The sequence below is a fragment of the Brassica oleracea genome, chromosome C5, assembly GCF_000695525.1.
Source record: "Brassica oleracea var. oleracea cultivar TO1000 chromosome C5, BOL, whole genome shotgun sequence".
NCBI lineage: Eukaryota > Viridiplantae > Streptophyta > Magnoliopsida > Brassicales > Brassicaceae > Brassica > Brassica oleracea.
The window spans coordinates 34248007-34265079 of record NC_027752.1 but is presented as its reverse complement, the minus strand read 5'-3'; the positions used below and the strand labels follow the sequence as shown (position 1 = coordinate 34265079).

The following is a 17073-nucleotide window of genomic DNA, read 5'->3' as shown; positions in this document are numbered from 1 at the left end:
TTCCGACGAAATTCCGACGATTTTTTCCCTCAGAATCCTTGATGTTTACTTGTAGTGGGTTTTACTTTGATCTGCTCGAAAAAGCGATGAAGAAAGAGACCGTTGAGATACGTAGAGAAGCCATGAAGTTCACTAACAACAGCACATGCAAGATGATTATTGGGAGGAGGTGTTGGGAGGAGAACGGCGAAGGTGAGAGAGTCAGGGGATTGATTACTGAATCTATTGCCTTGACGAAGAAGGTTTTATTTGCTACCTTGCTGCGCAAACCACTTGAGAAGCTAGGGATCCCACTCTTTAAGAAGGAGATAATGGATATTTCCAGCAGGTACAACGAGGTGCTTGAGAGCTTTCTTGTGGAACACGAAACAAAACTGGAGAAGCATCATCAAGGTAAGGATTTGATGGATGTGTTGTTAGAAGCTAAAGAAGACGAAAACGCGGAGTATAAGATCACTAGGGATCACATCAAGTCCTTGTTTGTGGTAATTAAAATCTTCCTCACATCATATATATATACATATATAAAGAAATATTTTTAGATAAAAAAAAAAAGTTTTTGTCACAAATATAGCTTCAAAGAATAAAAATGACCAAAATGTTTCAATAAATAGGTAAATATACATTTATACTACGTGTTAATTAATCTATATCTTAGGGTTTAGACTTAAGGGGTGAAGTTTTGGGGTAAGATTTAAAATTTTAAATTTTTAAAAATAATATTTTTGAAAAATTGTTTCAAAAAACATTTTCGAATTTCAAAAAAGAATTTGAAAAAAGTATAAAAGGTTCGAATTTGAAAACATATATTATTTAAACTTTTTAATTATTATTTATATATATATAAAACAAAGGGTAAAATGTTTTTTTGGCTCTTTAATGAAACCTATTTTGATGATTTTTTTCTCCAAGAATTTTTTTTTGTGAAAAAACTTAAAAATGATCTATTTGGAAGAATTGCCATATATATAATTTATTAGTTAATTCCTCTCACTAAAAAACGTTTGAAAATTTACAGGAGCTTTTCCTTGGAGGCACTGACACATCAAAGCAAACAATACAGTGGACAATGGCCAGAATCATTAACAACCCTAAAGTTATTGAGAGATTAAGAGAAGAGATGGATTCCGTTGTAGGGAAATCAAGATTGATTCAAGAAACTGACTTACCAAACCTTCCCTACTTGCAAGCAGTAGTCAAAGAAGGGCTAAGGATGTATCCAACGGTACCTCTCTTTGGAAGGAGGCTCCAAGAAGGATGTAAGATGGGAGGATTCTATGTCGCTGAGAAGACAACACTTGTAATTAATGGTTATGCTATAATGAGAGATCCTAATCACTGGGATGATCCTGATGAGTTTAAGCCAGAGAGGTTCCTAGGAGAGCAAGGGGACGAGATAAGAGAGCAAGTACTGAAGTACCTTTCTTTCGGGAGCGGTTGGAGAGGATGTCCTGGATCAAATCTAGCTTATATCTTTCTAGGAACAGCAATTGGAATGATGATTCAGTGCTTTGATTGGAGAATAAAAGGGGCTAAGGTTAACATGGAAGAGACTCTTTCAGGAATGGTCTTGACAATGGCTCATCCCCTTAAATGCATTCCTGTTCCTCGAATCTGTAGCTTCCCAGTTCATCACTGATCTCTCATTACCTATAGTTAAAGTGTCTGTTTGATTGTTAAGGACTAGTAGTAATTGTAGACAGAAGAGACAAGGAAACAAAGGTTTGGAAGCCAAAGCTAAAAACAACTTCAGAAATCAAGTCTGCTTCAGAAACAGAACAGAGAGAAGTGGACTTGGAAAGTGACAAGGTGTTAAAGGCTGTGAGTAGCTTCACCAACAACGAAATGGGCTTGCAAGAAGCAAGACCGAAGCCCATTCAGTACAACAAAGAGACAACAGCTATATTGACTTCAGAAACCAAACACAAACAAAAGGACCGCAATGTGGTCCTGCAGTGTACGGTACGGAACAGCCAATGGCGTTAAGGAATCGATTTGATCTGCTGGAATCTAATGAAGATGAGCTGCCCTAATTGACAGCAAGGATGGAGTAAAGGGTTTCTGAAGTTTAGTATAAATACATCTCTATGATTGTAAACAAACTTAAGCAAAAAATCCATAAAATGAAAAGCTTCACTTTAAACTTGTTTCTCCTTCTCTAAACTCTTATGTCTTTGCTTACATGGTATCAGAGCTCAGTGAGCACATCCTGAGCCATGGACAACACTCTAGATATATACTCTCAACCAAAGCTCAACATCTCAAACTGTATTACAATCAAACTCACAGAACGCAACTACATTCATTGGAAGCGACAGTTTGAGTCTTTCTTGTCTGGTGTTGGTCTTCCCGGGTTTGTCAATGGAACCAGTCCAGAGTCTATAGCAGTCATCCATGTGCCTAACATCGCAGGTGGCCACCGGGACGTCCCAAACCCTGACCATCAATTGTGGGTCAGATCTGACCAAATCGTACAATCTTGGTTAGTTGGATCTCTCTCTGAAGACATTCTCAGTGTAGTTCTTAGAGCTAACACAGCTCAAGAGGTTTGGTTATCACTTGGAAATCACTTCAAACGAGTCTCCTCCTCATGCTTGTTTGAACTACAACGTCGACTACAAACTGTCTCCAAATCAGAAAAAACCATGAGTGACTACTTGAAAGACATTAAAGGTTTATGTGACCAGCTCAGCTCAGTTGGAAGTCCAGTCACCGAGAAAATAAAGATCTTTGCGGCTTTACAAGGTCTAGGGTGTGAGTATGAGCCTATCAAAACCAGCATAGAAGGAGATATGGATTCTCCCTTAGCTCCAGCGTTTGAAGACATAGTCCCTCGCCTCACCGGTTTTGAAGATCGTCTCAAGTCTTATGAAGTGTCTCAAACTTCAGTGTCTCCACATCTTGCGTTTCATGTATCTAACTCAGAGCCTCTACACTCTTCAAACGCCAACTACACTCAGCCAATCCCTCACTTCACCCAATACAGAGGAAGAGGGGGCAACAACGGACGTTATGGTTACTCCAGAGGCAGAGGATACTCCACCAGAGGTCGGGGGTTCTATCAACAAAGCTCCTCTCCAAATAACTCTCAAGGAGACACTTCAGCCAGACCTTCCTGTCAGATCCGTGGTCGCTATGGCCATAACGCCTTGAAATGCTATAGACGCTTTGATATCTCTTATCAGAGTGATGATCTCCCCTCAGCAATGGCTACTCTTCAGGTCTCTAATGATCCTCCACAAGCTGCACAGTCCTACAATGGAACAAAATGGTATCCTGATACAGCAGCTTCAGCACACGTCACAAACTCTCAACAGTATCTTCAGACTGCTCAGCCTTATCATGGCAATGATTCAGTAATGGTGGCAGATGGTAACTTTCTTCCTATAACTCACATTGGGTCAGTTCCATTGCCTTCAGCTTCTGGCTCTTCAGGTATCTTGTCTTCCAAACATTGTTAAATCCTTACTATCTGTGTAAAAGATGACAGTAGATTATCCGTGTGAGTTCAATTTTGACTGTGATGGTGTGTATGTTAAGGACAAGCTCACCAAGCAAATCTTGACTCAGAGAAGCAGGCATAAAGATCTCTACATCCTGGAAAACTCAACCTTTTCAGCTTTCTACTCATCAAGACAAGTCGCAACCAGTGCAGAAGTCTGGCATAGAAGATTGGGTCATCCTAGTGCAGAGATTCTTCAACAACTATCTAGAAGTCAAGCTATTAGAATAAATAAAAGCATGTCCAAAATCTGTGACTCATGTCAACTTGGCAAAAGTGCTAAACTTCCTTTCTCTAATTTTGTTTATGTGTCTAAAAGACCTCTTGAGAGGGTACACTATGATCTTTGGGGACCCTCACCTGTTTGTTCTGTTCAAGGATTCAAATTCTATGCAATATTTGTGGACAATTTTTCTAGATTCAGCTGGTTCTATCCTCTAAGAAAGAAGTAAGATTTTCTACAAATATTCATCATGTGGCAGACAATGGTTGAGAAACAACAAAATCAGAAGATCTTAATGTTTCAATGTGATGGAGGAGGTGAGTTCACAAGCAATAACTTCGTCACTCATCTCTAAAACCACGGCATAAAGCAAATGATCTCCTACCCACATACTCCTCAACAGAATGGGATAGCAGAAAGGAAGCATAGGCACATAACTGAGCTTGGATTATCTATGTTATTTGATGGAAAGGTTCCTCAAAGATATTGGGTTGAGGCTTTCTTCACATCTAGCTTTCTCGATAACCTTCTGCCTTCATCAGCTTTGGTCGACAACAAAAGCCCTTATGAGACCTTATTCAACAAGAAACCAGAGTATTCTTCACTCAAGATATTCGGCAGTGCCCGTTACCCTTCATTAAGACCATATACAGCAAACAAACTAGATCCTAAATCACTTCAGTGTGTGTTCCTAGGATACAATGAAAAATATAAAGGTTATCGCTGCCTCCATCCGCCAACAGAAAATGTTTATATCAACAGACATGTATTGTTTGATGAGCAGATTCTCCCTTTTGCCACCGCATACTCTCATCTTCATCAACAACAAACAACTGCTCTACTCTCGGCTTGGCAACAAAGCTTTCTGAGACCTCAAAAAGCCTCTGAGACATATAAGACCTCACCAGCTTCAAATGATACTACCTTTGTTCAATTTGGAACATTGCCCTCAGAATACGTGGTGTCTCCAGCTATCAATGTTGCTCCTCTACAGTCCATTCCTCTTTACACCTCATCATCGCCTTCCTTATCACCTTTTATTAATCAGAGCGGCCCTCAAACTTCAGAAACGAGTCAGCCTACAGAAACAGAACAGCCAATGTTGTCAGAAAGGACCAGACCACAATCTTTTGTTCAGTTTGGAACATTATCGTCAGATGTTCTACAAAGAAGCCAGAGCACTAATACTACACCATTGCCAAGTTCAGGCTCTCAAGCTATCTCAACATCAGAAAGGAATGGAACCAATCTAGAAAACGTTCAGAATCAGACAGAAGTGGCTACCAATCTATCTAGAGAGGCAACTACTGAACCTATAGCTTCGCCAGCTCCTCAGTTATCGGTCTCTTCAGCCAACCAGTCAGTACATCCTATGATCACAAGATCTAAGGTTGGAACGGTCAAACCCAACCCAAGATATGTTATGTTTACAGTTACTTCAACTCCTTCTGAACCAAGAACCGTGAAAGAGGCTTTAAAACATCCGGGTTAGAATGGAGCTATGACTGAAGAGATGGTGTCTTTTTGATGAAACTGATACATTCACGCTTGTGCCATACCAACCTGATATGCACATTTTGGGATGTAGATGGATATTTCGAGTCAAATTAAATGTTGATGGAACGGTTAAATGTCTACGCTCCAGGCTGGTGGTGAAAGGATATGATCAAGAGGAAGGCATTGACTACTTGGACACTTACAGTCCTGTGGTTAAATCACCCACCATCAGAGCTATACTCCATCTGGCTACAATCAACAACTGGGACATAAGACAGCTTGACGTCACGCATGCTTTTCTATATGGAGACTTGACTGAAACAGTCTATATGCATCAACCTCCAGGTTTCATCAATCCTGAGAAACCAGCTCATGTGTGCAAACTTAACAAAGCTATTTATGGTCTCAAACAAGCTCCCAGAGCTTGGTTCAACAGATTCAGTGATTTTTTACTTGGTTTTGGATTCATCTGTAGTCATCGAGATCCTTCTTTATTCATCTATCGCAAAAATGGAGATGTGATTCTACTACTACTCTATGTAGATGATATAGCATTGAATGGAAACAACAGTGCTCTCATTGGTACACTTCTGGAAGCACTTAACAGAGAGTTCAAGATGAAAGATCTAGGGCGCTTTCACTACTTTCTCGGGCTACAGGCGCATTTCAGAGAAAATGGAATGTTTCTGAATCAAGAAAAATATGCTGAGGATTTGCCTCACATATCTGGAATGTCAGAATGTATTCCAGTGGCTACTCCTCTTCCTCTTCAGCTGCACCGGGTTCCAGATGAATCTCCTCTGTTTCTTCAGCCATCCTACTTCAGAAGCTTAGCAGGCAAGCTTCAATATCTCACCTCGACAAGGCCTGATCTTCAATTTCTGTTAACTACATTTGTCAAAGAATGCATGCTCCTACTGAGACTGATTTCTTGATGTTAAACAGAGTTCTAAGGTATCTTCGAGGAACAACAAACTATGGAATCTCCTTCGACTCTGATACTGATTCAACTGTTAGAGCCTACAGTGACAGTGATTGGGGAGGTTGCCCGGACACAAGAAGATCCACTGGCGGATTTTGTACATTCTTGGGGTCTAACATCATCTCCTGGTCTGCACAAAAACAACAGTCAGTTTCTCGAAGCTCTACAGAAGCTGAGTATGGAACTCTTTCTGATACCGCAGCTGAACTGGTTTGGCTCATAAACTTAATGTACGAGATTGGAATTCCTCTCCCTGCTCCTCCGAAATTGTTCTGTGATAATCTCTCAGCAGTTTACCTGTCAGCAACTCCAGCTATGCATAAACGTTCAAAACACTTTGAGGTTGATTTTCACTTTGTACGAGAAAAGGTAGCTTCAGGTTCACTGATTGTTCATCACATTAAGGGAGTGCAACAATTAGCTGATATTTTTACAAAATCCTTGCCAACTCAAAGCTTTCAAGAACTCAGGTTCAAATTTGGTGTAGTCGGAACTCCCACCCCAAGTTTGAGGGGACATGTAGACAGAAGAGACAAGGAAACAAAGGTTTGGAAGCCAAAGATAAAAACAACTTCAGAAATCAAGTCTGCTTCAGAAACAGAACAGAGAGAAGTGGACTTGGAAAGTGACAAGGTGTTAAAGGCTATGACTAGCTTCACCAACAACGAAATGGGCTTGCAAGCAGCAAGACCGAAGCCCATTCAGTACAACAAAGAGACAACGGCTATATTGACTTCAGAAACCAAACACAAACAAAAGGACAAGCAATGTGGTCCTGCAGTGTACGGTACGGAACAGCCAATGGCGTTAAGGAATCGATTTGATCTGCTGGAATCCAATGAAGATGAGCTGCCCTAATTGACAGCAAGGATGGAGCCAAGGGTTTCTGAGTTTAGTATAAATACATCTCTATGATTGTAAACAAACTTAAGCAAAAAATCCATAAAATGAAAAGCTTCACTTTAAACTTGTTTCTCCTTCTCTAAACTCTTCTGTCTTTGCTTACAGTAATATAAATAAGGAAGCTCTGTTAAGTGTCCCGGTTTACTTTGGTCTAATATAGTTTTGTTTACTTTATTGTCCAAAGGTTGAATAACACAATGACAAGAGGCTGTTCCAATGATAAGTGTCCCGGTTCATTGATACATGATCGGTGTATTTCACATACACATTACATTTCTAGAAGACAAAAACAAAATTAAATGCTTATTGATTGAAATACTTTGGTTCCATGCTCATAACATACACGTGGAACCCCAGTTGTCACCGTGGAGGTTGAAGGTTTTTTTATACAGTTATTGAATGGTTCTTATGATCACTTGTGTCTCAAGGGACTTCATATATATTTATATAAAAACACATGAGCTCCAGTTTTTACGTTTCTTAGTACACAACAGAGCATCATTGAGTATTAGATAAGAGGATGCTCTGTCTCATCTGCCTCTTCACTTTGAGCAACAATGGTAGATAACTTTCAAGAATATTTGATCTTAATCATCATATGCTTTATTTTCACTCTTATGTTACTCCCTCTTCTTCAAGAAACCAAAAGATGGTTTTGAGTTGCCTCCAAGCCCTCCTACTCTGCCCATCATTGGGCATCTTCACCTTCTCCTCTCTGGTTCTACTCATAAGTCCTTACAGAAACTGTCCTCCAGGTATGGGCCTCTCTTCCATCTTAACATCTTCAGTGTCCCGGTGATCTTTGTTTCCTCGGCCTCAGTGGCTTACGAGATCTTCAGGGAGCACGAAGTGAACTTCTCGCTCCGTGGAACCCCTCCTATCGATGAGTCCCTCTTGGTCGGATCCTTTGGATTTTTCACTGCTCCTTATGGAGGTTACTGGAAGTTCATGAAGAAGCAAATGGTTACGAAGCTACTTGGACCGCAAGCACTCGAGCGGTCACGAGGTATCCGAGGCTATGAGCGAGAAGGGTTTCACGCGAGCCTGCTTGATAAGGCAGTGAAGAATGAGAGCGTTGAGATTGGTAAGGAAGAAATGAAGTTCGCAAACAACATCATCTGCAAGATGATCATGGGAAGGAGTTGTAATGAGGAGAATGGTGAGGCGGAGAGAGTCAGAGACTTGGTGGCAGAGTCTACAGCCTTGACCATGATGATCTTTGTGGCAAACATGTTCCAAAGGCCTCTCAAGAAGCTCGGAATAACACTGTTTAGAAAGGAGATAATGAGTGTTTCTCATAGATTCAATGAGGTGCTAGAGAGGATTCTTGAGGAGCACGAAAGGAAAAAAGATAATTATCATGATATGGACTTGATGGACGTGTTGCTGGAAACTTGTAGAGACGAAACCGCAGAGTATAGGATCACTAGGAACCACATAAAGTCCTTGTTTGTGGTAAATGTCTAGAATACAAAAGAACATCATTAGTTTATCTTGTCTGAAAACCTTTTTTGCAAGTGCAGGATCTTGTAATTGCAGGTAGTGACACTTCAAGACATGCAACACAATGGACAATGGCAGAGATCATTAACAACCCTAACGTTCTTGAGAGACTGAGAGAAGAGATTGGTTCCGTTGTTGGGAAAACAAGGTTGGTTCAAGAATCGGATCTGCAAAACCTCCCTTACTTGCAGGCGACTGTTAAGGAAGGACTGAGACTGCACCCTCCAGGAGCTCTCTTTGCAAGGAGTTCCCGCGAAGGGTGTAAGATTAGAGGATTTTATATACCAGAGAACACACCACTTGTTGTGAATGTTTATGCTGTGATGAGAGATCCTGATACTTGGGAAGATCCTAATGAGTTTAAGCCAGAGAGGTTTTTAGGTTTCCCATGTTCAGGACAACAAGATGAAAGAGATCATGCACTTAAGTACATTCCTTTTGGTAGTGGAAGGAGAGGCTGTCCTGGATCAAATCTAGCTTATATCATTGTTGGAACTGCAATAGGAGTGATGGTGCAGTGTTTTGACTGGAAGATTAAAGCAGATGAAGTTGACATGGAAGAAGCTCCTAGAGCACTGGTCTTGACCATGGCCGACCACTTAAGTGTATTCCTGTTGCTCGCACCTGCAGATTCCAAGTTCCTGACTTGGAGATGTCACTGAACTCTCAGACATAATTCTTAAGGTTATTAGGAAAGCTTGTGTTGCACCTCAGTTGCTCGGTTAGTTGATTTATTTTGGGGATTACGGGTTTGTCTTAGTATAGAAATGAAAATCAGTTGTACAGTTTAGCATTTATATTCGAAATACAAAAGGGAAATTGTCTTCACTTTTGCCCTCTTTTATCCAACTTTTTAAGGGTTTCCTTTTCTTATAGATTGCTTGCTTAGTCTGTGTAGTAAATTGGTTTTGAATGAGGAAGATAAAGAACGTCTTGCATCATTGCAAGAAAGCCAAATTAGGGAGTATTTCATTAATAATATGTATTATAAAATATTTGGAAAAATGATTGTTATCTGCATAAAGTATTGGCCATGGTAACTAAATTAATGTATACATAGCTACACGAAGTATATGTTATGCATGATAACATTCATCAGGTTAATGATGTTATGTGGTTAACATCAAGAGTTTAGTTTTATTCATCCAAAAACCGATGTTCATGTCAGAGACCGTTTAAATAACTTGTTTCATCAATTAAAATATGACCGATCTGACCGTAATTTTACTAAAATTAGATTTTAACCAACGTTTTAAAAGCGTAATAATATTTTTGACAAAATCTAATTTACAAAATCAATATGTTTTAACATTTTTTGATACATAGTGTTTTATATTTTAGTGTATTTGAAAACACATAATTAAATTATTTTTATTTATATTAAATATGAAAGTTATATAAGATATTATGCAATTTTTTTGTAAATTATTTTAATCTGTTTTCTTATGAACTTTTAATAAATTTCAGTAATTTGTTTGATTAATTGTGTGATATATACTTATTTGATAAATTTGAATTATAAAACTTATTTGACGTCAATTTATTGACTTTCACATTTTCTTTGTTTAAAACTTATTTGATGTCAACTTAAACAAACATAATCTAGCATATACAATTATTAATTATATACTTTTAAGAATTAAAATAATCTAAGAATAAGAATCCAATATGAAAGTTTTACTAAGTTTAAATAAATGCAATTTTTGTTTATAAAAATATAAATAATATAATTCATTAATTTAATTAATTTATATTAAACAAATAAAATATTAGCATCAGTAAATTGACATTAATAAGTCTTATAATAAAAAATTGATCAAATAAGTATATATCATGCAATAATCAAATGAGTTACATAAATTCTATTAAAAGTGAGTAGCAAAACATATTAAAATAATTAAAAAACAAAATTAAATAATATCTTATATAACTTTCATATTTAATATAAATAAATAATATAATTATATAGTTTTCAAATACACTAAAATAAAAATGTTAAAACACTACTTACCAAAATTTTATAAAACATATTGATTTTGTAAACTAGATTTTGTCAAAAAAGATTCTTACACTTTAAAACACGGGTCAAAATCTAATTTTAGTTAAATTACTATCACGTACATCATATCTTAATTGACAAAATTATTTTTAACTTTTAAAATGAGGGTCAAAATCTAATTTTAATTAAATTACTGTCAAATACATCATATCTTAATTGATAAAACGAGAGATTTAAACGGTCTTTAACATCCACATCACTTTATCGATGAATGAAATTAAACTTGTGATGTTAACTATATAACATCATTAAGTTGAGAGATGTTGCCATGAATAACATATACTTCGGGTAACTAGATATACATTAGTCTAGTTTTCATGGTTAACAATGTGATGGTCAATACTTTGTGTAGTCAGTAATCATTTTTCTGTATTTTGATATATTTAAGTTAGATAACTAAAAGTTTATTTTTATAAAAATTTAGTTATAAGAAGACATGTCTTAACGAGTATTTAGAAGGAAAAAAATTCAAAAGATTTTAAATGAAAAGAAGCATATCTCCATCTTTTTATCAAGAAATATCTATGAAAAAACTATTGTTGAAGGAAGGTATTTGAGCAGGCCCGGTTATGACCCAATAGTATAAGAAAAGTAGTAAAAGCAATAACAGCCAATAATAATGTTTTAGGTTTTTTTTTTTTTTTTGGTCAAATAATAATGTTTTAGGTTAAGTTCTGAAATTTTCGAGAATTTCAGTTTTATGAAATATTTAAATTTTTTATTTCGTATTGGACCTTTTCGGACCGGCACTGTTTTCTAGACTCGTTATTGTCGAAGTTAATAACTCCTCATATGTCAGATAAAAATAATACTCTGATCACGAGATTATTGTATTAATTAGCAGATCACGAGATTGTTTTAATAAGCTGATCACGAGATTGGTTTATCTCTTCATACTCTTTAAAAAAGACATGCCTCATTCGATTTGAGCAACAATGACAGCGATGATCAGCGGTGACTTTAGAGACTGTTTTATCTTCATCCTCCTCTGCTTCTTTTCACTCCTTTGTTATTCTCTTTTCTTTAAGAAATCAAAGGAGCCACGAGTTGGTTGTGATCTGCCTCCGAGTCCTCCCTCTCTTCCAGTCATTGGTCATCTTCACCTTCTTCTCTTTACTCTAGTTCACAAGTCTTTACAGAAAATCTCTTCCAACTATGGACCTTTCCTCCACCTCCGAATCTTTAATACATCCATCATCCTCGTCTCTTCAGCCTCTGTGGCCTATGAGATCTTCAGAGCTCACGACGTGAACGTCTCCTCTCGCGGTGTTCCTGCCGTCGATGAGTCCCTCTTATTTGGATCATCTGGCGTGCTCAACGCTCCTTGTGGGGATTACTGGAAGTTCATGAAGAAGCTGATGGTCACAAAGCTTCTCGGACCACAGGCACAGGAGCAGTCACGAGGCATCCGTGCGGATGAGATAAACCGTTTTTACGGGAAGTTGCTTGATAAGGCGAGGAAGAAGGAGAGTGTTGACGTGGGTAAGGAAGCAATGAATCTTGTTAACAACATCATGTGTATGATGAGCATGGGACGGAGATTTTCAGAGGAGGATGGTGAAGGGGAAAGACTTAAGGGGTTGGTTACCGAGTGGAGCGGCTTGATAAAGAGAATGTTCTTGGCAGTCTTGTTCCGTAGACAGCTGGAGAAGATCGGAATCTCACTATTCAAGAATGAAATAATGAGGGTTTCAAACAGATGTGATGAGATGCTAGAAAGGGTTCTAGTGGGACACAAAGAGGAACCAGACAAGGATCAAGGAAAAGATATGATGGATGTGTTGTTGGCAGCTTATGAAGACAAAAAAGCTGAGTACAAGATCACTATGAACCACATCAAGGCGTTTTTTGTGGTACACCTTCCTTTCTTTGAGAATCATATTAATACATGTTGCGAGTTTTCTGAATAAGAAATATGTTTTGAATGGCATGCAGGAGCTTTTGTTTGGAGCCATTGACACCTCTTCAACAACAATACTGTGGGCAATGGCTGAGATCATCAACAACCCCAACGTCCTTGAAAAACTGAGAAAAGAACTCGATTCCATTGTAGGGAAAACAAGGTTGATTCAAGAAACAGATATACCAAACCTCCCTTATTTGCAAGCCGTGGTCAAGGAAACACTAAGGTTGCACCCGCCTGGGCCTCTCTTGCCAAGAGAATTTCAAAAAGAGTGTGAGATCGGAGGGTTCTACATTCCGGAGAAGACAAGACTTGTAGTTAATGTTTATGATATAATGAGAGATCCTGATCTTTGGGTTGATCCTCTTAAATTTATGCCAGAGAGGTTTCTAGCTTCTTCAAAATCAGGCCAAGAAGATGAGAGAAAAGAGAAAGTACTAAAGTACCTTCCTTTTGGTAGCGGAAGGAGAGGATGCCCTGGCTCAGCTCTAGGTTATATCGTAGTGGGAACCGCAATAGGAGTGATAGTGCATGGCTTTGAATGGAGAATTGATGGAGATAAAGTCAATATGGAAGAGGTAATGGAAGGGGTCATCCTAACCATGGCTCATCCTCTTAAGTTCACTCCCGTTACTCGATATGTACCCTTGCCTTAGAAATGAAACTGAATCCCATATATAATTAGGGTCTAGCAGATCCTTAATTGTAATAAAGTGAGCTTGTTGTTTTTTGTTCATGTTCATGTTCTATATGAAAATGGATGGAAACATCCAAAACACATAATTCTCACAAAAATAAATATTAAGGGTTCTTGATCTCACACTGTTTTGGTTCCATACCAAAGGGTCTGAAGAAATCACTCTACTAATCTAGATACACCTTATCTTCATTCTCTAGTTTGGCAAGAAACTAAGTAGTCAAAGATCATTTTTTTATTTAAAAAATACTCTATTAGATGTCTCTTTTTAATGAATTGAAAGTTCTGAATCCTAAAATCTGTGTATCTCTAAATCTAAACCACATTAACCTAATTCTTCGTAGGAGAATAGACCCCTCCCAACAAAAACTCTATTAGAATATACTTCAATAAAAGTTTATTTAAGGTCTCTTACAAACACAAACTCTTTCATTCTCAAACACCTATTCACATCACATATATAGTGAATACAATTTAAGAGTAAAGTAACATTCGTTATCTTTATAAATTGAGTCACTCTTAATTTTTCCTCTCTTTTTATGTTTTTCATCTTTTTTTCTCTTTTGTTTATACCATCGAATTTTAACCCAAATAATTAAACAATGAATATGGGATCAGATGCCTTATAGGATATAACATGGACTTGACAATGAAATTGCGAGACTTTAACTTGATTAAAACATATAGTATAAAGGATATCTTATGTGCGTAGGGGTAGAAAGATTTTGTTTTGTGTGAAACCTATTAGGCACACTATGCTTTCAAAAAATAAAACATATTAGGCACACTATAAGCATGCAATCAAGAATTTAATGCAACTAGATAAATCAAATTTTTATCGAAAATAACTAGATAAATCAATTGTAAGTTTTTTTTTTTAAAAAGAACCAGATAAAAGATGAAACGCTAATATAAATAATGAAAGTGACATGGATCCTCTTTTTGGAGAGTTCAGCCAAAGATGGATGATCATCAGTTTGCATAGATTTTATGATATATTTGGAAAGCACGAAATAACAAAGTTTTTAGTAATATGGATATTGATCTGAGGGACACTCTTCAATTATCAGAACTAGAATCATCATTTTGGGCAGAATCACAGGTGGGAAATGACCCAACGAGGGGCTTTCGGTACAGATCAGTCCTCCCCTAGCAACCCCAGGTCGATGGTGCTTCGTAGATGGTTCATGGAAAGATAAGGACTCATTTTCAGGGCAAGGCTGGTATAGTAATTTACCGGGGTTTGATGGTCTGTTAGGAGCAAGGAATGTAAGAGTATGTCTTTCACCCCTACATTCGGAGGTAGAGGCATTGATTTGGGCAATGGAATGTATGAAGAATTTAAGACAGTTTCAGGTAACGTTTGCAACCGATTGTTATCAATTGGTGAAGATGGTTTCGGAACCAGAAGCATTCATATGGATGCGGAGTTACCGATTTGGTTTATAGAGTCAATATGAATCGATAATTGCTTTGCTGTCAAAAAAAAAAAAAAAAATGAAGGTGACTGATGCAGTCATCCAAAACAGGATAGCTGCTAGTTGGGCGGTAGGCGAACCCTCCAACGTCTAATCATACACATCATAATTAATTTTTAGGATCCATCCCTAGACTATCCCATGTGAAACACCTGAGTGGTCATACTGATGCAGTGATCCAAAACAGGGTAGCTGCTAATTGGGCGGTAGGCGAACCCTCCAACAGTCTAATCATACACATCATAATTAATTTTTAGGGTCCATGATGTTTGGATTCGATCCAAACTATTAAATTAATATCGCCATTCTTCATTCATCCATCGTTGAATAATAAGTAGATTTGGAGACCTTTTGATATCCCAACCGTTTCGGTGATTAACGGTCGTTCTACACGCATCGTGGCAACTTTAATTCATCCAGTCAAATCCCAAAGTTTTAGCAAAGGACAAAATACATGATTGATGCTCAGAAATAATATTTGATTGTGAAGTAAATTTAAAATAATTTATTAAGTTTTCTATTTTTTAGAGTATAATTTTAAAAAATTGAAAAGTAATACTTTAATTTTATATATTTCAGAATAATAATCATATGCTTTCTTTTTATATTAAAATTAAAGTATAAAACTAGTTATATATATATATATATAAAATTATATAATCCGAAGAATGGCCTAATTTAACAGTCGTCAGTATTTCGTCGGAATATTTCCTACGAAAAAGGAATCGTTGGAATATTCCAACGAAATATCGACGGAATAAAGGTGAAAATATATAACCGTTATGTGACCAATTTAATTGGTTCAAATTTGTGATGGGCATAGTCGGAGATTCGTCGGAAATTTCCGACGAAACTTTTGACTGTTGGTGATATTTTGAATTAAAAGAATTTCCGAGGAAAGATATCAGAAATTCTCACGAAATTACGACGAGTTTAAACACCGTTTTATAGTCGTTTGAATTTTTCAAATTTCCGATGATATTTAATGTTTCCGTCGGAAATCCGTCAGAAGTGTCGGCAACTTTCTTTTATAAATACGAGCTCCTATCATTCCCCTCATTCACTCTTCATTCTCTTCATTTACTACAAAATCGAATAAAATCATGTCTTCTCCAAATTATTTTCGTTCGTAGATGGATAAACCTCATATAGATCCAAACACCAACTTACCTACGGAAGAATACGCAAAAAGCATTAGCGAATTCATGACATTAGTTCAACGACAACTGGAAGCAAATAGGGATCGAATCCAAACATCATGGACCACTCAGGTGTTTCACATGGGATAATCTAGGGATGGGTCCGAAAATTAACTATGATGTATATGAATAGACGTTGGAGGGTTCGCCTACCGCCCAACTAGCAGCTACCCTGTTTTTGATCACTGCATCAGTTACCTTCATTATTTATATTAGCGTTTCATCATTTACCCATCCCTATTTGCTTCCGGTTGCCGTTGAACTAATGTCATGAGTTCACTAATTCTTTTTGCATATTCTTTTGTAGGTAAGTTGGTATTTGGATACATATGAGATTTATCCATCCACAAAAGGGTTTACACAGAATTACAAGGTTTGGTATCTTCATGGAGAAAGTGGTTATGAATATGGTAGTACTAGCTAACCTCAGGCTGTGTATAGGTTAAAAGAACCAAGAAAGGATGTAGATTATAGTGTAGGAACTGAACAGATGGTAAATGATCATTATAGAGGGGAAGAACTCAATGCAGAAGCTAGGAAATTTTTTGATATGTTAGAAGCATGAAAACAACCTTTGTACAAAGGATATAGAGATAGTCATTCACCTTTATCATCTACAATATTTTTTCATTTTATTTTATAACGCATAATCTATGTTTTTTTTTGAAGGTTCAACAAGTCGCACAATGGCATTAGCAAGAGCATTAACCGGATGATGTATTCCATGCTCCGCACTGGATATTCAACCTACCACTAAAAGAAACAGCGGCATACTGAGGGAAAAAATCGTCGGTATGTCGTCGGAATAACGCTATTCCGACGACATACCGACGAAAAAAGTCCTCGGAAATAACTCCTCGGAAATTCATCTTTTCTCGGAAATCTCTCGGAAATTTCCGACGGAATTCCGAGGAAACCCTATTTCCTCGGAATTTCCGAGGACCACAAGTTCGTCGGAAATTCCTCGGAATATTCCGAGGAAGATGTCGTCGGAATATTCCGAGGGATAAACTTCCTCGGAATATTTCCAAAATTAAAAAAAAAAATTATAAATTTATTTTTTTAAATAGAAATTCGAAAATATAAAATTAAAATTGAAATAGAAAACATATTTAAAATACAAAAAA

The 17073-nt window shown here is 37.2% G+C and overlaps 2 protein-coding genes and 1 pseudogene across 2 annotated transcripts in view; all 3 read left to right on the top strand.

Annotated features, from left to right (window-relative positions):
* LOC106343875 (cytochrome P450 705A5-like) overlaps positions 1-3915 on the top strand; it is a 4641-nt gene extending 726 nt beyond the window's left edge. Inside the window, exons 2-4 of the mRNA XM_013783217.1 lie at positions 59-485; positions 1019-3435; positions 3541-3915. Coding sequence (XP_013638671.1) covers positions 59-485; positions 1019-1639 — 1048 coding nt within the window. The 3' untranslated portion in view covers positions 1640-3435; positions 3541-3915. The remainder of the gene's footprint in view (positions 1-58; positions 486-1018; positions 3436-3540) is intronic.
* Positions 3916-7154: 3239 nt separating this feature from the next.
* Positions 7155-9382, top strand: LOC106293219 (annotated as a pseudogene).
* A 2166-nt stretch (positions 9383-11548) lies between these two features.
* LOC106292670 (cytochrome P450 705A5-like) lies at positions 11549-13372 on the top strand. Its single transcript, XM_013728308.1, has 2 exons — positions 11549-12522; positions 12605-13372. Exons 1-2 carry the CDS (start codon positions 11605-11607, stop codon positions 13226-13228), a joined length of 1542 nt encoding a protein of 513 aa, XP_013583762.1. The 5' UTR covers positions 11549-11604; the 3' UTR covers positions 13229-13372.
* Positions 13373-17073: the final 3701 nt, after the last annotated feature.